The 23579-nt window shown below is 38.5% G+C and overlaps 1 protein-coding gene across 1 annotated transcript in view; it reads right to left on the bottom strand.

Annotated features, from left to right (window-relative positions):
* LOC125015523 (NT-3 growth factor receptor-like) overlaps positions 1 to 10302 on the bottom strand; it is a 52034-nt gene extending 41732 nt beyond the window's left edge. The window contains exons 1-2 of the mRNA XM_047597468.1: positions 9604 to 10302; positions 1787 to 1861 (exon numbers count right to left, since the gene is read on the bottom strand). Coding sequence (XP_047453424.1) covers positions 1787 to 1861; positions 9604 to 9914 — 386 coding nt within the window. The 5' untranslated portion in view covers positions 9915 to 10302. The remainder of the gene's footprint in view (positions 1 to 1786; positions 1862 to 9603) is intronic.
* Between the last annotated feature and the right edge of the window lie 13277 nt (positions 10303 to 23579).

The raw sequence follows: 23579 nt of genomic DNA, 5'->3' as shown, positions 1-23579 counted from the left end.
AAGCTAAACAGAGTCGCTAGAAGAACCATTTGAAGGATATCGTGCAACTTATCTGCACCAGAAATAGCGCGAACATTACGTACGAGATAAAAAAAATTACTATTATCCTTATGGTTGTTGTTTGAAATGCCGGTCTGCTGCATTAACAACTCTTGTTTATTATATGAAGTAATAGGTCAACCGGAAAATGGGCCATATTAACGTTGTATTATCCCGCAGAAAACACACGTATCGCCACCTAGTGTGGAGGAGGCGAACAGTTATTCAATTTTCTTGCGTTGCATGTAAACTGGGACAAGGACTGTAGTCAGAAAGTCAAATTTTGAGCATAGCTCGATTAAGCTCTGCAGGTAAACGCACTGATTGACTGTACAAGTGTCTAACAGAAGTTAATTCACTTTTTATTCATTAATTGTATGATGCATCAATTTGACTGCCTGGCTAGTGTGCGATTTAGGACTTTACTACTTGAGCAGAAGTTGGAGGTAAAACATTTGACCACGCTGAATGGAAGATTTAATAATTTCTCAAGAGAAAAAAGACAAAACTAGGTCGTTCAACCATGAGTGGTTTGAGCAGAAAACCTGGTTAACTGGGAGCTTGTCAAAAAGGCACTTGATGAGTCTAATTAATTTTTAATCTAAATGGAGTCATTATGTAGTTTACATAATTTTGAATCTGTGTAATGTGTAACTGCCGATCCATGTGCGGATGTGTGGGGGGACATAACCTCATAGAGCTGTTTACCTGTCTGTGAAGCTGAAATGGTATTTTTGCTGTGGTATATTTGTGTGGTGACTTTGTATATTGATTGCTGTGTATTAGGTGTGCACCATTCATATCATGAGTGCATTGTGTTTTTTTATTGTTGTTGCTTTATTTTTTCGAGCTTGAGTATTTCATATAGTGAGATCTTGAACACTGCCGTTTGGTGGTGCTATTGATACGATGACGTGTCATCATTTTGTCAGCATTGGCATCAATGTCTCCCCCCCCCCCCCATCTTCTTGAGAGGATCTCTAGTCTGGAGTGCTGAATATCTGACCTGTGGAGCTCAATAATTTACATCTGCCTCAGTCTTCACGTCCTCCTCCAGTTGTCCACTCCTACCTAGATGAACAATTCACCAACCTGCCCATGAATCCTGTTATACTCACAAACTGTCTCATAAGATCATCAGCTATGTGTTATATAATTAGATCCTACATGTTTCCTTCAGCTTGATGTATGTATTTATGACAGATGTTTGTTTATCTTGTTTCTCCTGTTCTTCTTTTCTCTATCTTCTCTGTTTCTACCCAGCTGGCCTTCAGCAGATGGGTCCCTCCATATGAGCTGGGTTCTGCTCAAGGTTTCTTCTTGTTAAAATGAATTGTTTCTTGCCATCGTTGCCCTCAGGCTTGCTCTGGAGGTTGCAGACTGGTTTTTGTAAAGCGTCTTGAGACAATTTGTATTGTTATTGGCGCTATATAAATAAAATTGAACTCAACTGAATTGAACCACTGGTTATGAATCATCACTGGCAAAGATATGAGAAATAAGAGACTCAACAGGTTTCTGCCTGATATTTCTGTATTTCTGCTATAGCATTATATAACCGACTTTTATAATAATAATAATAATAATAATAATAATAATAATAATATGGCTTGGGGGTCCTGTATTCTTCTTCTTCGTCTTGGCAACCAGGATATTTTTTAAAGAGATGCATTAAATGATGGCATCACAACTCTGAGAAGATTACAGCACTGAATGAAGAGACACACACGAATGCCTTGCTACTTACAGTCTCTGTAAGCCAGTGTAGAGCTCCATATCAACATCCCTCAAAGTCTGCAGACCAGTCCAGTTTTCAATGTGTCTGAAAAGCAATGACAAAAGACATGTTAGTACGGCAGCCACCTGTGATTATTGTCATATCTAACAATCTAACACTGATTAGACACTGGTCAGTCACTTAGTCAAGGACACTTGGGGTCTAAAAGCAAGACTCAGAGATGCTCCCAGTGCCTGTCTGGATGAGTGGGTAGATGCTTTGAGTGCTTGTAAGTGCTTTGGTACTTTCTATCTATTTGTACTTATTCATTTGTAGCCATGTTGACTGACAGCAGAAAGAAGGGCAGAAGTTATTTGATGTTCTTTTAAATTATTAAAACAGGATTATAATGATAGTTTTCCGAACTTTTAGTGAAGGAGCAAACTGATCCTCAACTGATACTTGAACTTATTAGATTAGTATGTTACATTATTATTATAAATCGTTGTTTTTGTTGTGCGGAAAACAGGAAACAAGTAAAAAATCCCTGATTGCAGACCAAACCCTCCACCCAATGAAAACATTTGGTGCAATGTGAAATTAAAAATATTTTACAGTCACAATGATAGACAAACTGAACCACCATTCGCAGATGCACAGACTTGCAGTTTTGTGTCTTGCTAAAGACACTTTGGCATGTGTGACACATGTCCTTGTCCCATTTTTTTGAGAATGCATTAACAAAGTTATAAACAATTAAGAATAATGAAAATCCTAAGCATTGCAGAAGTGGAAATAGTTGACCATAGTTGATATCCGTTGCTGACATCTGATTAAAGGATGATTTTTTTTGTGAGACAAAAAGGGGAAATGTAAAATAAATGTCAGCCTCCTGACTGAACCATTCAAGGAAAACGTGACTTGAACTGAACCCATCTCCCTGGCACAGGAGTCGGCAACCATCCACATCCACAAAAAGTCAGTCTCTGAGGGCCAGAATGACTCCAGGCTGATTGTGCTGACACCTACCGGTAGCTACGTGGTGCTTTGAGAAACTGGTCCTACAGCACATCAAGACCAACCACAATTCACCCCACAACAGTTTGTCTTCAGAGCCAACATCGCCCTCACAGTTCACACTATGCTGAGTCACCAAGAACATCAAAAGAGCTACTCAAGGATGCTCTTCACAGCTTCACATTTACCCCAGCTACCATTACAGTCATTCTGGACATTGTAGTTGACAAACTGCTGGAATTGATCCCCCTCTTTACCTATCTGCTTCTGGATCCAAGAATTTCTGAGTCCAATTCTTTATTTTCGGTAGACACATGATTTCAAACCATCTCACTCATCCTGGCACTGACCACCACAAAAGCAAGGGAGATACCAGACTCAGTTAAATCACATCCCATATAATGAGAATAAATATATAGTTGAATAAATTGGATACATTTCTTCAGTCTGCAAAAACTTGTTGATGTAACCACTTTTATTGTCTGATCAGTCATACAAAAAAAAAAAAGACTTAACTCTGACTGCCACCTGACACCCTTACTTCACATACATATATCATATGTCACATCATTATTGCATCTTCCTATTGAAAGACACCATTGTTACAGTTTGTTGGAAAAAAGTCTTGGTAGCGGTCTTGAAAAATGCAGTGAAGTAGTCAAATGCAAAGTCATGACTATATTTTGTAATGTGAAGCAGATGCAGAGAACTCTTCGTTGTTGTTGTTCAGGCTGGATGTGAACTGGGAATGGCTCTTGTGTTGCTAGTCTGGCTCCAAAGCTGAGATGGGTACCAGACAGAGAGTGAAGATAGAGATGCTAGGCAGAGACTGAAGATAGATGCACAGATATACATATATAGAGAGAAAAGTGCAGAACAACAGTGGTCTGTATGACAAGCTTATCAAAACAAATCTGCCTTCTCTGTCCGCTATGATTAGACTGCACACAAATGCATGCAAGGGAAAAACTTCAGAAACCCACACAATGTCAAATGCGATGAAACATTACACATTTTATGGGTCTCGAACACAAATGTGGTAATGCGGCTTGCTTGCATCTCAAATCTGTTGGTGGACGTAAAGGAAATAAAAGGAGGGGTGAGAGGGGTTGCAGGGAAAGGATGAGAAGGTTCGAGTGGATGGGAGGAGAGAGGCAAATGGAAGAGATTATGGGGCCAGAATGTGTACAAAGATGGTGGATGGTGGTGATGGTCCTGTAATTAAAGGTGGAAGAGGAAGAAAAGAAAAGATAGGGAATGAGAGGGTGGGGGTTGAGAAGTAAGACTAACAGAGAGGGTTAAAACACAACTTTATAGGGAAACTAGGGAAATAGAATAACATGGGATGTAGTCTTGTTCTTGAAGTTATAATGTCTTCATGAGCTGCAGACAACACATTAATTGTCACCTAAATGTACTCAATGTCATAGGCACATAAAGTATATCATGTCCATGCTACAAATCCCTTTCAAGTAATTATCTAAATCCACAGGAAATCAGATGTTTTGCATTCACTGAGACATTTCTGATCCAGTGTCCTCCTCTTTACTTAACAAGTACAACTTCCAATTTAGGTGGTCCCATCTAAAGACAACCACATCCATTATTAGGAAGAATAAACTACCAGCAGTAGTTATTTTTCCACAGTCCCATAACAGACAGTATACAGTACAGTAAATGAAATCTTCATTTACCTAGCAGAGTAAAACACATAACACTGACTTAAAGGGTAAGTGAAGCTCAGTTATATCCCAGAAACCATCATCCAACCAAACTGTGCAAGAGGCTTTATTATATGTGGTCTCCAGCAGGATTCAGTCCCATGAACTCCATGGATACATATCTGTCACAGTGCCAAAACTGAGAACTCATGGAGCCCACTGACAGCCACACTGTGAACCATCCATCACCTTCACTTGAATTACTGACAAAGAACACTAAAACAACTTCACTTCTGCTCCCATTTACACAATTGTGTGCTCACCAGCATGATGATTTGAGAACAAATTCTCATGTTCAAATTAAGAACCCATCACTACCAATCCAAACATTTTACATATGCCACTACAAAGGAAGAATAATTCTCTAGCTTATTTGTTTATTTATTGCAATCAAGAGTAAGTTCAATGTGGCAAAAAAAAAAAAAAAATAGCTTTGGGTTTTTCTTTGTTTTTCTAATTTGACCTTTTCTGCTATGTTGTCATGAGTCTAAGTTTTGTAATATTTATTCAGTTTTGTTACACATTTTCCTGTTTTATATTTATCCGTTTCATGTTTTCTTTTCTTACTGTGTTTATTTTTTTGGAAAAGCTCTATGTACCTGTGATTTCTGCTTCCTGGGTGGTTTTCTTCATATTGATTGATTGCTTGATTGCTTGCTTGCTTGCTTGCTTGATTAATTGATTGATTGATTGATTGATTGTAGTTTCACCTGTGTCTTGTTTTAAAATTAGATTTAATATGATTAGTTTTGTTTCTCCATTCGTCTCTGCTCTTTCCCTGATATTTTGCCTATGTTTTCTCCTTGTGATTCATTGGCCGTTTCCCTCTTAGTTTGTAGTTCTGATGGTTTCTTTATATTCTGTGGTTTTCTTCTTTTTGGTTTTTGGCTTTCTGGATGACTTTCGTTAGACGGAGTAATTTTTGTTGATATATGTTTTGTTCTTTTTGCATCCAACATGACAAGTTTAGAACTGTTACAGTGCTCAGTCTTTTAAATGGGTTGAAAAGTTGTTCATCTAATGGAAAAAGTCATGTAATTTTAGCCCGTGGTGTTGGCTGTGAGAACACTGACACACTAGACATCCGCTGACCTGTTTGTGAGCCGTAATTCCAGATAATACTGACTTTCTGAGGCAGCATTGCAGAAGAAAATATTGACTTCTTTTGCATTGCCATAATGGACAGGATTTTAATATTGACATTAGCTCAATATTAATTCTCAGTTATTGATGTTCTGTCATAATGTGTTTCGTAAACAGTTCGGTTGATGAAAAGGAGGACAGGGTCTTGTTTTATTAGGACCGTCCGATAGTTGAAGGCAGTTATATCTCACCGTCACCATCTACCTTTGTACTTTGACTTGCTTCTTTTTTTCTTTTTTTCTTTTGCCTTCCTCACATCGATGTGAAGCATGCTCTGGCTAAAACATATAGATACCTATATTCATATGTATTTGAACAGGCGTCTTTGGATAATGACTAGGACAATAAAATGATGATGACCTTAACTTTTGAAACATATTTCCTATAATATCTCCTTTAGTAACTTGCTTATATTTATATAGCGTTTTTCTAGCATTGGTATTTAAAGCACTTGCCCCATCTACCCACTCATTCACACAAGCACACCCACATTCACACACCAGTGCCAAGCACTGGGAGCAAGTTGGTGTTCAGTGTCTTGCTCATCACTTTGGCATGTGGTCCCTCGTTATCCCCCACTCAACTGAAAACAGACATGGTTCATTCCAAAATTGATTATTTCCATAGAAAAAATATAGCCAACTAAAACTCATTGTCACATTATTGCCCCAGGCTGTGTCCTTCTCATATGAACTCACACATACATGTATTATGTGGGCTGCCTCACTGATGTGGTACATAATGGCTGCTAATGCTACTGGGCATTTTAACGTCAAGAGAGCACAATGCAGAGCCAAGGTAAGTGGGAATATCATAACGTTCATTACATTCTAGACCAGTGTGTCTTAAACACTCAATGGGAAGTGATTATGAAACATATGTATTTTGCCTGGCACCCTCTCATTTACTGCATGATAGTGTTATATCATGCAGTAAATGGCAGGGTGGTAGGGACTTAAGACTTCTTTTCTCTGCAGCACTTACAAAGGTTTCATGTTTTTGCAATGAAAAACAATCTCAGTGACCTAATTTCAGCTGCTCTCTGTATTAAAATATATTAGGGAAACTTGTGTATATTTTACATCTATATTTCGTTCAGTCCCATTGTGCCTGAGAAACTCAAGAGATCAGGAACATGAACTGCTTAGGTAGAATTGTTTTTTGTTTTTTTTTTCTTGAAAATTATAATGAATTCCAACATATTCCAACATAGCTAAATAAAATCAACCAACTAACTGAAGACTCATTTTACCACTGGTATATTGCTGCGTGTGTCCACATAGAAAATGAACTTGTTATTTTGCATTAAGCAGTGATAGAGAGTTCCTCCTTAACAAAAGACTACTATATCAGTACAATACTTCTTTGTTGTTTGTTGTAATCTATTCTATAAAGTCTAATTACCAAAGCAAAAGCCATCATCGTTGACTTTACTACTTATTTACACATTACGTACATTATTTACATGTACATTAGTAGTGGAGTAATTAACGCATCATGATATAGATGCACAACAGTGCCATGGATAGCAATTACTTTAATTCATCAATTGGTTGTCTTTGATTAACTCTTTCTATCTGTACCCAATTAATAACATCCTGGTTTATCTCAGGTTTACTGCTTCACACACACAGAAACAGTTGATATGAACAAGATTGGGCTTTCCAGGGAAACAGTAATATACCTAAAACAATCATGACTGGCCCTGTTGAGGTGTTGAGTGTGGAACAGAGAGCATGAATATACAGAGGCCAGTTCCACTTCGATTCACAACAAAAATCTAATGGGCTATAACTGCTGATTAGAGCTGGGTAAAAGGCTTATGCAAAGCTTCTATACGCCAGATACACATATATGCACATTCCTACAAGTTTGTTTGTGAAGGTTCTCAGTCATCCAGGTCATGGTACATCCAAAAGAAATGTTAAAGAAAGGCAGCTGGACTTGTTTTTAGGGCCGTTTTGTATTTTTTACTAATTTGTTCATCTTTTATCCTGTTCTTCCTTCCACCAGGTTATGATGCTGTGAAATCACTGTGTAATGCCACTGCTATTGCATGTTTTCCTGTCATAAAACTACTATCAGGCTTTTATAGTACAGTGATATATTTGAGGGTATGGGTACCAAGGGGAAGACAAAAATATATCTTCAAACTGGTCAGAAATCAGGTGGTTTGTGTGTCTTAATGCTGCTTGTGACTTATTTAGATTTATTTGAAGGCCATCATAAATACTCAATTATAGTATGATTATGATGTACATTTCCACAGTGTTGTCTCACTAAGCTGCGTAGGGACACTCCCCAATGCATAAAACATCAAGCACATGAATGAGAAGGACGATGCCTGTTTGTCTTAATCTGACTGGACTGGTTAAATCTAATATTAGTTTAACTTTAGAGTGCATTCACATGAGGAAATAAGTTTTAAAAATGGATTATGTTGAAAAGTTAGAAAGCATAGCCTAGTCCAAAGCTACTGAAAACACATTAATGTTCACTGCCTGTGCCTGTGCATTAACAGATGTTGCACTGGCAATCTAACTGTGAGATAGGACTTGAGTTTTTTGATCACAGTGACTGCAGTGCCACTCCCAGTAGAGGATGTGTACTAACCCCAGTCTTCATAATATTGAAGAGCGTCTCTGATACTGGGAATGATATAAAAATAAACTTACTGTTTTGCAAGAAACACAGATAATAAACCTCCAGTTTTACTGCATTTCTTGTGATTAGGTTACAATCATGTAATGAATGCTGAATCAAATTTAGTTTTTGTCCGCTTTAGAATACTTAAAACACCCTCACTTTTACTGTAATGTCTTTAATCAAAGCAGGGATGTTGTATTACGTGTGTCATGAGATATATTTTGTAACTCACTGCCTGAAAAGTATGGAAAGAGAGTGCAACACGGGGTGTTCAGTTCTGACATGACATCCCACTAAGAATGATGAGCACTTTTGAAGTGCTCATCATTTAAGAAAAAGGAGCTACTACAAGAGAACAAACACACGCATGGAGGATCTGACTCATGAGGAATTTGTGTGTGTTTGGACACACAAAATATTTTTTTCTCATTTTTCATGCTACAAATCCTACCAGCTATTTCACTCTGTAGAATTGGGGTTTGTGTGCATCTCTAACCAGAAAGATGAAGGATTTCTTGGCAGAAATTCAGCTCTCTATGAGTCCCAGGACAGTCTCCAAAAGAAAATAATATATGTTTTGTTGTTTCTTTTCTAAGTGGATGGGCTACCCAGAAAATCAACCATGGCTTTTTGGATGACTGGTCATCCCGAGAAAACAGAACAAGACATGATATGCGATTAACTCATTCACCACTGCTTTTATCTTCAAATTTAAAGAAAATAAAATGAAGCTGTAGGATAGAATAGAACATAGGAGAATATACTGCAGCAACTGCCGGGGAACAGAAATACGTGTTTGTCTTACACATTTTTCATAAAAATCCTACAGCTTATAAAGGACTGAATGACATATTTATTAATTCCCGATGTTTTGGATACGGATTCACATGATGCAGAATTATTATAACAGTATTTTACTCAAGGTCTGCCTGACCAAGAAAGACCTGCCAACGATTCTTCCAAAGATAAATCCCCCTGAGGCCACATAATCCATCCCCAGTGTCTGCCGAAAAAAAATGAATAACTACAAGTTCACATTTTGTGCACGTGTCCAAGAAAAGCGCATGTTTAACAAAAAAACAAACAAACAAAAAAAACATTTCTCTTCTACTACTGGAACTGATCTTTTCTCATTTTCAACATCAGTTGTTTTATGTTTTTTTTTCTCTTTTGTCTCAACAAGTTGTTTCTGTTCTACAGATACCTGGCAAAATTATTTCTTTCTCTGCGAATGAATAACTAAACATTACAGTGCGGTAATCAACGCGCTAATGTGTATTTCCACACGCAGCAGCGCGTAGCACCTAAACCAGCACTTACATGGAAGTGATGTTCTGGTAAAGCTCCTCGATGTCCTCGGTGTTGTTCCCGCTGTCCTTCCAGGCCACCGGAGAGAATTTGCTGTCGTCGGACTTATTGCAGTAGATCTCCGTGGGCGAGCAGACGCAAGTGAGCGAACAGTCCGGCATGTAGCTCAGATAGTTATGAAAGAAAACGCTAAGCAGAATAAAAATCTTCCAGAAGCTGAATATCCTTGGGGGGCGACACAAGCCGAGTGTTCCAAACGATGCTCCAAATACATCCATGCTGTCACGACTCAAGCCCAATTTCTTCGCAACTTTGCAGCGCATCAGCGATTAAAAAAATAAATAAATTTTAAAAAATCAAATCCTCATCCTCAGTCCGCTCCGCGCGTACGTGGGCGTATGACTAGGGCTGTCCTGACCTTATATATTACAACGAGTGTGTGTGTATTTTTGTGTGTGCGGGTGTGTGTGGGTGTGTGTTTATCAGGGGCTTTAATGATGCTAGTCACGGCCCACCTGCTCGTTTGAGGAACGAAGGAGGAAAAGCGAAATATCCCTAAAATATTTTAGCCACATGACACCAATCGGGTTTAGCGCGCAGTCCTGTCCTCTCCTTCTTTTCTCTGCATCGTTTTATCGTTTCATGTCATCCCTCCATCCTTTTCTCTGTCCCCCTTTTTTCAAGTGCTGTTGCTCTTAGAAGGCGTCGGGAATGTTGAAGAGACTTAGAGACTGACTGGCAACGAGAGAGAGAGAGAGAGAGAGAGAGAGAGAGAGAGAGAGAGAGAGAGAGGAATGAGGGAGGGAGAGCGAAAGAGAGAGAGGCTCCGTCCTCCAAGCTTCAACTCCCACCTTCTGGACAAAGTGGATATTGACATGCACGTAGGACTGCACACGCGCAGTGGCTTTTGCGTCCAGTGCTAGTAATGATAATAGCAAAACACAAAGGATGGTTAAGATATGCACAAGCTCACACAGACACCAGTTGAAATAAAAACAGATAATAGGACAAGTACCTTCTAAGTACAAGCACACAGCAGATGACATACTACACAGATTAGCCACATGAAAACATTAAAACCACTGATAGGAACAGTAAAATAACATCAACCATGTGTGGGAAAACTTTGCACCCATGTCCATTCTCTGATGAGTTCTCATGGGCCTTCTGAGGGTGTCCTGTGGTGTCTGGAAACACAATGTTGTTAGTGGAGGGATTTGGGTCCTATGGGTTGAGGGGAGGGGCCACTGTGGATCATCCTACAGATCAGTTTGGGATCTAGTGAATTTAGAGGTCAACACCTTGTGTTGTTCTTCATGATTTATTTATTTATTTATTTATTTAGTGGGTGGTACATGTCTGAGTAACATCTATGAATGCCTGGGCTACATGTTTCTCAGCAGAACATTGAATTGTCACAGGACAATGTTATTTACTTCTCCTGTCAGTGGTCATAATGTTATGCCTGATCAAAATACATGGGTCAGAAAAAACCTGTGTGTTATATAGTATATGTTATGTCATAAACTAACATATTTTGGATTATGATGGAACGCAGAGTCAGAATTTATAAGCATCCAGATTTGCATACAACACGTGATTGTTTTATGTCTGACAATGGGATTCGGTGGTTATAAATAATCACTAAAATTGGAAGCATGCCACCCCATCAACAAATAATATAAGGTGTCACATAATCTAGACAAAACTTTGATTCCAAGCATCAGCATAAAATATACAATATATACAAATATACACAACACTAAAGCAAGAGCTAAACATTGAACATTTAACTGTAAGAAAAAGGCTATTACAAAGATGAAGATATGGCCAAGAAAACATGTTGGTTACGGGTTCTAGACTAAGAAAATATTGAAATCATATTAGTTGGTTTATCTTCTTTGTACATTAAAATGCCTGGTTACAACAATCTAATGCTGTCTGTTTTCATGTCTGTTTTGTCTAAAGTTGAGAAGCAACCACATGCAGCAATTAACTTGTTGAGCAACATGATGGCATAGTAATAAGGACAGCCAAAACACTAGAGTAAAATGTCAGAAACGACTATGAGAGAAATACTGGTTTGTACTAATGTGCCTCTTATTTGGTTCAGTAGTGGTCTTGTTTTTTCATTCTGCCCTAATCACAGCACTGCTCCTTTAGCTACATTAAATCCACTGTGGTTTTTGGCTAAAAGGTTTGGTCCCACCCATTGAGATGACATCAGTCAGTCAGTTAATGTCATGACTTCTTAATGTACCTACACTATGACCATAATGCATTATGGATGAACCATTGATTCCTAATGGCTAGTTAATGTACTACATGTGACCAGGCTGTGGTTTCATGGTAGATGGATAGAAACACACCTCTCATTCTTTGTCTCTTTCTTCCTGTCTATGTGTAGTTCCTAACACACACATGATGACAGTTACATCTCCATATCATACAACTTTCCCCAGCCTTAACATTTGTCCTCATCTTTAGCTTTAATGATTTACATCATGGAAACTGTTGATTCTTGTCCCCATGAGGAAGACTCCATTATGTGTGTGTAAACAGATTTATGTCCTGAGACCTGAGTAATACCTGAACCACATCAACACACATTCACACACACATACACACACATTGTAAAAATTGATTGCACCTCTTTGAATTGTCATTTGAGGCTGACTCAAAAGGAGAATCAATCCCAAGAGACAAGGCCCAACTTTATGCTGACAGCCTGGTTCAAAAATGCCTTTGGTCTATATAGTTATTTTCTGCATTCGTGATAATGGATGGGACATTTTAGAACAACAGTAAGACAGAATAAACTGATGAACCAGTCATGTAATTCAGTGATCAATGATCCATTCACAAGCTCATGGCTCAACAGAGAGCCAGTTGCCAGGCTGTCATGCAACCAAAGCTCCCACAACGCTGTGCCCTCTACCCAACCACCTCAAATGTACAAGGGGAGTTATAAACAGACCAGAACACTAACAGAAAAAATGTAATATACCTACCTTAACATATGTTTAATATACCTGTTCAGACCAGACATAGTATTGAAGATATACAGTACTGTTCAAAAGAATTTTCACTAAAAGAAGAAAGTCTTAGTCTCTTGTGTTATGTCCACATTAAAAGTCTTATGTTGGTAAAAAAATAAATAAATAAAATGTTCCTCACACTGGAGACTAAGCCACAACTTTACAGAGTAACTATATGATTAGACTGTGAGTAACTGTGGTGCTTAGGGATAAATACAACAACAGCACTAAGATGTAGCACACGGGTGTGTTGTCTGAGACAAGGAGGAAATCTCTAGTAGGTTAAACCAGTAGTGTGTCCGTAGTATGATGTATGCCTATGATATAGAGCATTTTACTAAACATAGCTTATGTAGTTCAATGGGGTAGTAATTAATGGTTAAGCACCATTGAGCAAATTGTGGTGTAATCTGTTGATTTTTTCCCCCCAATTTTAAAGGTAACTCAGAAAGATCTACATATAGGTCAACCAAATAACATTCGGTGTTCTCAATACATTGACTATTGGTCAATAGTGGGAAGGATGTCTTGATATTTTTTCTCTAAAGTTGGTAGGTTTACCCTTATATTGGCATACAAGATTTACTTTAACATTATTAAGAAATGGTCAGACATTAGATGGTTTTGGCAAAAAAACAAAACAAAAAAAACATAAATTCAGATTCTGTCATGTGTCAGAGGGAGTGACTAAAACAATGAGCTGTTTTGTTTTCATTGGAGAATATTTGAATGAACAGCTGAGGATGTCATCGTCAGCATCTAGATGTATGTATCCATGACAGACGGACACATACATGTGTCTATCTCATTTCTCCTGCTCTTCTTTTCTCTCTATCTTCTGCTCAACGTTTCTTCCTGTTAAAAGTGATTTTTTTCTGTTTCAGACCAGATTTTGTGCCGTTATTGACTATATAAATACAGTGAACTGAATTGAACAGTTTTGAATGAGTTCTTGTAGCCTATGGTCTATCTTATACCACACTATTTCACTTGGGTGTTGGTAGAGGGATTGTGCAGGCTAGGTGATCTGATGAAGCACTCAATCTCTCTCCTACCTGGTCACATAGCCCTTACATAACCTGGAGGTCAATGTCCCGTGGAATAACAAGTGATGGTCCCACTAAAAGCAAACCAGATAGAATGGCATGCTGCTGGTTAAGTGTGCCTTGAATTTGGAATAAATCACTAACAATGTCACCAGCAAAGCATACCCACACGACTACACGTCCTCCTCCACTCTTCCCAGTGGGAACCACTGGACCTTTAGCAGATGGAACCAAAATTCAGAACAAAGTACAGATTACAAATATTCAAGTTAATTCCTTGTGTATCATGGACTGTTCTTTGTCAATTTTCGCTATTTGCACCAATTCATCAATAAAGGCCTGATCTACACCGTCTCCTCTGAACAGATGAGGTTGAGGTGTGTCTGCCACTTGAACTACATGAAGTATGTATGTGGGTCCTAATCTGAGGTGCTATTGATTTGCAGTTTCTGAGGCTGATAACTCTCTGCAGCAGAGGTAACTCTTTGTCTTCCCTTCCTTGTGGGAGTGTTTTTTTTTTGTTTTGTTTTGTTTTTTTTTCACAGCATTTTAGAAAAGTTAATTTGCTGATACACTGAAATTCCTGTGGGTTTCCATGAGTCAAGCTTACTAAAAATCGGATAAATAAATTTAAAAAATTAATTTGTATCTTCAGGCTACTTCAGGTTGCTAAGTTACTCTGAAGAACTTTTAAATCTACTGCCTTCAAATAGACACGAAGCACGGCACAGAAAAATGTGTCTTTTAATAAAAAGCACGGCCTTTATTAGGGGATCACTGGCACCAAAATGACCAATACTCAAAATTTCTTACGTATTTTAATGGAACCAATCAATTTTAAGTTTTAGGATTTGTTTAGAATTTTGTCTGTGACTGTATTAAAAGAATTTGCAACTGAAGACCTAAGAGTGATTCTTAATGCAATATTTCACAAATGCATGGGGTGTCCTCACTGAAGTTGTGCAGTGTAAACAGTTAAGACTGCACATTGTTAGGATGAGATATGGAATGTGAAAAAGCACTGCATGTTGTTTATTGTGGCTTGTGTTTTAGCTGTGTTGTAAGGTGGGTTGTGACATGGGGTAGCTGCTTCCCTTCTTAATATCCCGTGCCACTATTCTGACAGTGGAGACAGGCCCCTGGGTGCTGATGCTCAACAGACTGCAGCCTGAGTCCACCCACTGGAACAGAGTATAAGCTGGGTGGTATTTGTCTCTGTCAGCAGCAGGGTGTATATAGAATCCATAGGGGGAACACCAGAGCCACTGACCTTCTTGTGTTCTGCCCTCAAGGAAACATTCAGTTCTCGAAATGATCCAGTCTGTCTGACTTTCATGTCTTAAAGTAATGATGCACTCTTGTCTCTCTTTACTGAGTTGATGTCATATTATGACAAGAACCACTCAACTGATGTAACCTTTCCAAGTTGCAGTAGATTTATTTTTGAAGAAAGAACCATGCAACTTATTGATTTGATCTGATGAAACGCCTTACTCTTAAAATACCCTTTGTTACATTACGACATCAGCAATAATATCAGACATTACATGGCTGGGTCACATTTGCTCCTTACTCTAACAAGCTAGTTGTAAGCCTGATTCAAACGTCCAAAAGAAGTTTTTACATATCCGGCAATGTGACTGTTGTATTTGGACAACTTGTGTCTTTACCATCAAGTGAGAAAAGGAACATTTTTTACCAGCAGACTTGACAGTAAGCTCACATTTTCTTTCTATAGCCACGTTCACTTTTAATTGCTTGGTAGTATACATTAAATAAATGCCATGTCAGATGGTTGAATAACTCCATTTTGTTTGGGTAACACATTGATTTTTTTGTTTCTAGTAATTTTATCAGGGACAGACATACCTGTCAGACAACAGTTTCTCAGTTCTCTGGTTTTTTTCAGCATATTGTATTTACTTTTATGAGGGAAAGTTGCAATGCCCAGACCAAAGTGATATATGTACATGACAGAGGACTATCAGTACCACTAGAGTATTAGCACCTCTCAGAATTTTCTGCATTTCTGTGTAAAAATATAGACATAAAGATCCAAATCAAAGAAATGGCAATAATATTATACTTATGTATTTGTTTTTTCAGGAAAAGAAGTCAATATAACATTAGGATTAATGCCATGGTCTAATTAGAATCCATCTGTTCAGAGGCATTAATATAATTTTATTATATTATACATCGGCATTTGTGAGAACAAACCACGACCAGACCTCCCAATCTGTCAGAAATACAAAATTAGTGGGAAATATCAACTTTGATCATAGAAACACAACTCAGTACAAGCAACATCAAAAAATACTTAGAAATGATCTTGCCAAATGTAGCTACAAGGAAAATGTAGACATTGTCAGTATGCATGGGAGGACCTGAAGTGAGTGATGGGAATGCAGTATCCCATGCCTCTTGACAAGAAGTCTGACCTTGGCCATCTTATTGAACGGAGCGCTTCAATAGTTTTAATGTTCACGATTTTAGAGAGGAGCTGTCAGTCTACAGCTCCTGTCAGTCTGTAGCTAATGGATTTCTTACCTATGAGATAGGAACAAGTGATGTTTAATGGCTTTTTATGAGATGGGTAAGACCTTCCAGTCTTTTTGTCTTGTATGCTTACCTGTGCCAAGGACTGGTGCGGGGACAGGTTACAGAGATTCCCCTGATCATGGACCCATAGTGATGGAATTCACACACAGGTGCAAGTTGTCCTTGTAGATCATTATTAAAGAAGAAATGAAAAGATAAATGTGGAGATAACATAGTTTAGGAGTCATCCACAATTAATCTTTCTGTGGGAATGATGATCAGGCTGTTCAAAGTCCTATTTTTACTTCTAACACTTCATAAAAATGCATTTTTCCTCTTTTGCCCTAACGTTGTCCTGGATAGAGGATATTGTCAAAATGAGCAGCTGGCAAAACTTTAAATGTATAATAAATTAAAACATTGGACAGTTCCTTCAGCCATTTTTGCCCACTCCATATTAACAGTGATGAGTTGCAAGTGAACATCAATCACATGTATGAATATCAGATGGCATTACTTCTATCATTCACTGACACACAGTTAAATGGTGAACCCTAAGGAGGTTGTTCCAGTGGCTGCTTCAGTCTTCCATCAGTTGCAGCACAGTTCCCCTGGGAAAAGTGGAAACATTTGATAGTTTTTCCGATTCCAAAGAAGAGCATCCCAACCCCACATATCACCAGGATTGTTGATCCTATGATGGACCCACTCCAGTTTGCATGCAGGGCTACCAGGGAGTGGATAATGGATAATTTATCCTACAGACCATGCACATACATCTGGAAACCACCAACTCCATTGCCAGAATTCTGTTTGCAGACTTTTTTTAATGCATCTAACACTATGCAGCCGTACATCCTTGCAGGAAAGTTAATAGTTCACCTTCACCTGGACCAGCAGTTCACTCTTTGGATCAAAGACTTTTCAATCAATGGTCACAGAGGGTGCTAGTCACTAACCTTCATTTCCACACCCACTGGGCTGTGACTTTACCACATTAAGTCACTATCATATTAAATTCACATAATTTTAATTGTTAAACAAATACGTATATATGGTAAATAAGTATATTATTTCATGTTAGTATTTTAACATACGAATACTTAACTATTCAATGTGAATCAATAAAACTGAAAATTCATTGTCAACATCACAACAGCTTTTGAAATTTGTCCCAACAGATCACTACGAACCACAAGTAGACCTGAAGTCCAGGTCTACTTGTGGTTCCTAGAGTTTCTAAAAGTAGAATGGGAGGTAGAGCCTTCAGCTATCAGGCTCCTCTCCTGTGGAACCAGCTCCCAGTTTGGGTTTGGGAGGCAGACATAGTCTCTACGTTTAAGGTCAGGCTTAAGACTTTCCTTTTTGACAAAGCTTATAGTTAGGGCTGGACTTAACCATCCCTTAGCTATGCTAGACTGCAGGGGCATGATGCACTGAGGACATTTCTCTTCTCTGGCACCAAGCCCCTGTCCTCTAATCTACTATAATTTCTTTCTATTACTAACCACTGTGTCTCCCTCTTTCTCCTCCATCTCCAACCTGCCCATGATTCCTCTCAAACTGTCACAAAAGATCATCAGCATACGTTGTATTATTAGATCCTACGTGTTTCCTTCAGCTCGATGTATGTACAGTATCTATGACAGAAGTTTGTTTATCTTGTTTCTCCTGTTCTTCTTTACTCTCTGTCTTCTCTGTTTCTACCCAGCTGGTCTTCGGCAGATGGGCCCCTCCATATGAGCTGGGAGCACGGAGCACTCTTGCCGAAGCATTTTTAATGGAACAGTATTTCCTTTTTAAGGGAGTAGTAAAACATGAGTTTCCCGCCTGTTCTGGGTCTTCCATTTGTCCTCAGGGTCTTCTGTGGCTATTTGCTGATGGACTGTGGTCTGCTAAAAAGCTAAACACATCAGGGCGTGGCCATAAACCACATGCATCTAAAACCACAGACAGCGGCCCAGGAGTATTATGCACAGCACATCATGTTGTAAAACACACTCATCTAAGAAGCAAAGAACATTTAACATTCAATAATTGTTGACTGTTTGCATGAAAGACCCTGCATCTTTACACATCTCAAAGAGTAAATCATACAATAACACAAGTTAGGGTGTAGGTTTAGCTGCAAATATACAATTACTGTATCTTAGTGACCAGTCCGAGAAAGGACTTCAGGCTGGGAAGAATTGTGCATCTAATGATGAACACTACTTTTTCTCCACTTCATAATGCAGGTGGAAACTGGCTGCTCCTTTACTCCCCTGACAGAATTAACAGACTGACAACAGCCTTGTTGCTCCTGTTGAAGTGACTGGAGTTGCTGTTTTACATTTTACAGTAAAATGTAAAACTTTATGATATTTTACAGAGTAAGTCTGAAATTTAACTATAAAAAATTAAAATAATTACATATCAAACTCAAATTCACAGATTAGTTGTACCCTACGGCAGCAGCAGACCAGCCATTTTCGCACGCAATAGAGAACCGTACACTTGGTACTGAAAGCACTTTACAGTCACAGACACATCCACCCATGCACACACACACACACACACACACACACACAAAGACACACAATTGTGTAATGCCTACTCACCCCCTGAAGCAAAAATTTTGAATTTTGAAGGATGCTAAACTATACTATATTTATCAGTATTAGCCACCACAATATCAACTAACCAGGGTGACTTTACAAATGCCTACGACAAAACAATCACTGGCCACAACAAAGCAAAGTCTTCCTTCATCTTCCTCTACTTCAATTTCTTTGACTGAATCCTAAAATCTACTGGAAGCCATGTGGAAGGAGGGAGGAGGTAGGACTTCATTTTACTCCGAAGCCTTAATTTAAAAAAGCATGACTTGATCATTGAACTAAAGTGTTTTAAAAACAAAACAAAATACAAAAATCACACTGAGGTTTCTTCTGACAGGACGAGGAAACTAGAGGGCCAATGGCACTGCCAAAACCAACTAAAAGTTTTCTTTGTCCAAATAATATAATTTCTGTTTTGATCTTATTTAGATTAAAGTAGTTTGTCTCCATCCACGATCATATTCTGCAACATTTCTGAATGCAGACTAAAGTTCTGCAAACCACTAGAAAGGACCGCCTTCTTTTTGACTGGTGGTGTGTGAACACAGTGTTTTGATTAGAACAAGAAAACCCCAGAGCATACTTACAAAGAAACATACAGCAAAGTACTGTGTAACACTGTGTAACACTGTGTAAAATATTAAAAGTATTCAGACAAACTTTGAGACTAAAAAGATATGTCATGCAGATTTCCTAAAAATTTTTGGAGCCACTTTAAGAAGAATTAAATACCATTTACCTTTTAATAATAACTGTGCTGTTTCTAGTCTTGGTGTTAAGCTCACCTAAGCAGGTGCTACATTTACAACTGGGTATAGTTATAAGGCCGACATGGAGAAGAAGAAGACATTTACTTGAAATGGATGACACCAGGAGACACTAGGAGTGGATTAAAGTATGTTAGCTTCAGTTTATAAGACCTGAACACTATTACCTTCGCTCATGTTGCTGGAGTGCAACAGTGCTTCTTTAAAACGACCCATATAGCTGGGAGTGACATTCAGCAAGAGATTCTCTCTGATATCTGGTTTGTTTTCTTCATAATTTTACCCCAAACAAATATATTTATAGCCAGTTCATTGGATTATTTCCCTTTCTATCTGAGACCCTACTGAGGTAGAAGGACAGATGAGTCCATTTAGGATGTAATGTCCTAATGCTTGTTATGATTTGTATACTCAAAAAGAATACACACATGCAAAACTGCACGCACACAGACACACACGTTTAACACCATTACTGACTGTGTTGTGCCCCTGGCGGTAAAAGCCATCAGGCTTTAGCCATTAATAGGGTTTTTATGGACCAGACCACCAGCCAGAGATCTGAATCTCTGAAAATCCAAAAATGTGCACACACGCACACACACACACACACACACACACACACACACACACACACACACACACACACACACACGTACGATTATCTTTGTGAGAATACTGATTGACATAATGCATTCCCTAGTCACTTAAAATCTCAACTAAGTGCCTAACCCTAACCATGACCATAACCTAATTGGAATCTTTACCTTTTCTTTAACCCTCTTAAAGAAGTGAGGACTGCCTAAAACGTCCTTACTATTGGTGTAACTTAAACTGGTCCTCAGAATGATAGTTGTACAAGGCCACACACACACAAAGACATGTGATTGTGTAATGCCTACTCTCCCCCTGAAGCAAAAATTTAATATTTTGAAGGATGCTTATCTGTACTATATTTATCAGTATTAGCCACCACAATATCAACTAACCAGGGTGACTTTACAAAGGCCTACAACAAAACAATCACTGCCCATAACAAAGCAAAGTCTTCCTTCATCGACCTCTACTTCCATTTCCTTGAATCTACAGAAATTTACTGAATCTACTAAAATCTACTGGAAGCCAAAATCATGTGGGGGAGGAAGTAGGACTTTATTTTACGCAGAAGCCTTGATTTAAAAAAGCACGACTTTATCACTGAACTAAAGTGCTTCTCAAATTCAAAGACAGAGTCAAAACTCACACTGAGGTTTCTTTTGACAGGATGAGGAGGCCAATAGCACTGCCAAAGAGTTTCGGTTGTCCAAATAACATAATCTCTACTTTAATCTTATTTAGATTAAAGAAGTTTGTCTCCATCCACAATTGCAAATCCATCAGACAGTTCACCAGAGCATGTACAGAGGCATTGCTGTAAGTCTGTATGGGCAGATAGATTTGTAAATCCTCTGCAAAAAAGTGCACTTTTTAAAAATGTAACCCAGGGCAAGCACATTTAACAAGCACATGTAACAAGAAAAGAATAGGACCCATGATATAGCCTTGAGGAACTATTAGGGGATGCAAATGAATTTAATAATGGAAAATAGAAAACAAAATGTGCTGTGGAAGTAAACAAATCCAACAGAAGGTGGAATTCAATTAAAAGAGAGACAGGGTTTTCCAATTCCAAAGGAATCAGAGAATCAGACAGAAACAATTAGATGCAAGCACGTAACTCAACAGAGCGCCTGTCAAGAGATGAGAGGCCTATATTTACAACCACACAAAGGCTGATTTATTAAAAAGACACAGGTGAAACCAATGAGGTGAGGAACACCCAGAAAAAAGACACATACAAGACAGGTGAGTGGAATCCCAGGGGCAGGAAAATACAAAGACATAAAGCAAACTTAAATGCAAAGGAAAAGCTCAAAATAAAACATGATCTCCCCGTGCTTCAACCTAGTAATTGGGATAAACAGAAGCAAGTGGTCAGTCAGCCTGAATGACATCAAAAGATGTGGGCTCTTGGGCTTCAGAGGATAACCTCAAGCCAATCCATTGAATGATTTGTGAGCAAAAACTTCAATCTTTAAATGTACTGGGATACAGTTACGGGAGGCCAGTAGAGAGGAAATGTCCTCTCGCATGCACCCTCCTGCAGCAACATGTGTGCTGGGCTTCCAGTGCAGAAGGACATAGTGGTGAGGGTGGACACCTACTAATTCCTTGGAGTGCAACTGAACAATAAAATGAAAAACAATATCCCTGATTTAGTTAGTTAGATAGTTAGTTAGTTAGTTAGACCTGCACAGATCTCAGATTATAAATCCATGCACCCACTGGCATGACTGCACCAACACACTCTTGTAGTCATAATAAATAATTTCATTTGTAAGTTATACCTTTCTCAGTGCGTCCTGGGGGTGTTCACTTGTCTTTTACATGATCATATCGTCCAGATCGGATCTAAATGTAAGGTCTGTAGAGGCCTGTCTGTGGTTATGTGCGTGGTCAAGTTACAGAGGCCCGTGCTGCTGTGGATGATCTACCACTGTAGTAGCAATCGTCTTCTTATACCTTATACACACCTTATATCGGTGTGATATGCTAAAGAGGTGGTATTGCAAGCTGATGTTTCAACAAACTAGGAAAGCTGAGGAGAACTGGACAGCATAGCTGAAAATCATTGTAGAATAAAACTCTCATTTTCTCATTTTCTCAGCTTAGGGGCATATTCAGCCACAGGCTCATACAGCCACAAGCCTTGAAGCGTTTTCATGGGTCTTTATTGCCAACAGACTTTAGGCTGCAAAATACCACATTACCCAGAACCCCTAGCCTCAGTTGACGTTGATCTGATAACAGATTGTTAACTGTGCTGTCCTGTGATATTAATTGTTTACCACAGCCATTGTGCAGTTTCCTGGAGAAACAGTGTGTTACCGTACAGATTGCATGTGATCATGTTTATTGTGTATAATAACTGTGTTCTTCCACATGTACATATAGATCTATGTATGACTACACCTAAGGTAAACATATGTTATTTCCTTACTTTAATTTTCTTAGAATCCTGCTTTCACCTGTTACCCAGCTCACACTGAACCTGCACTGATCACTAGCATGGCAAACAAGTTCTAGGCATGTGGAACATCACCTTTTTGGATAGTAAGAAACCTGAAACTCTTGCAGGAGGTGAAGAGGTGAGCTCAATTATAACTAGCCGCTACTGCAAATGTATCTGCAAATATGTCTCTGTACAAGTGTAGAGAAAAGTCTGTTTTCTGAAGCCGTGATGTCATTAGTTTAACCAGTGCTTTTTCAGTACAATTATGTACACTAAATCTGAAGATCTTTAAACTAAGTATTCTGCTTAGATGGTCTCCTGATCCAGAACTGTAAAGGACTGAGAAACTATACAGTTATCATAGACTGAAGTCATCGAAATCATACGGGTGGAGCGGCCTCTTTTTTAGTCCCTTTATTCCCAGAATATATAAGTCAGCCAGTCAGGCAGAATACATACAGCATTACATACAATATAGTCAGTTGTATTTGTATGAGAGTGAAAGTGGTCACAAGGCATTCATGCAATTAATGCTAGCTCCCCATTTAAAATTAGCACTATACTGTTAATACTGGTTTTGTCACACCTTTTTTTTTTTTTTTTTTTTAAATATTACCAATAATAATCAACATTACCTCAACCACTTGAGAGTCTGACAGCCTCAGAAAAGGCACTCGAGTGATCAGTAAGTATAAATGTGAATGCATTGTCTGAGGTAATGAGACTATTGTATATTGTATATTTTAAGAGTTGGAAGTAGTCCATAGGTTGGAAGGCAAGGCAAGGCAGCTTTATTAATGTAGCACATACTGTATATAGGAAGTAGCTCTATAGAGTAGTGAGTTAAAGCACCAGGGTTAAGAAGAGGCTTTTTTAATCTATCTATCTATCTATCTATCTATCTATCTATCTATCTATCTATCTATCTATCTATCTATCTATCTATC

The sequence above is a fragment of the Mugil cephalus genome, chromosome 10 (genome assembly GCF_022458985.1).
Source record: "Mugil cephalus isolate CIBA_MC_2020 chromosome 10, CIBA_Mcephalus_1.1, whole genome shotgun sequence".
NCBI classification, from domain to species: Eukaryota; Metazoa; Chordata; class Actinopteri; order Mugiliformes; family Mugilidae; genus Mugil; species Mugil cephalus.
Note: the sequence above shows the minus strand (reverse complement) of the source record. Positions and strands in the feature narration are given on the sequence as shown.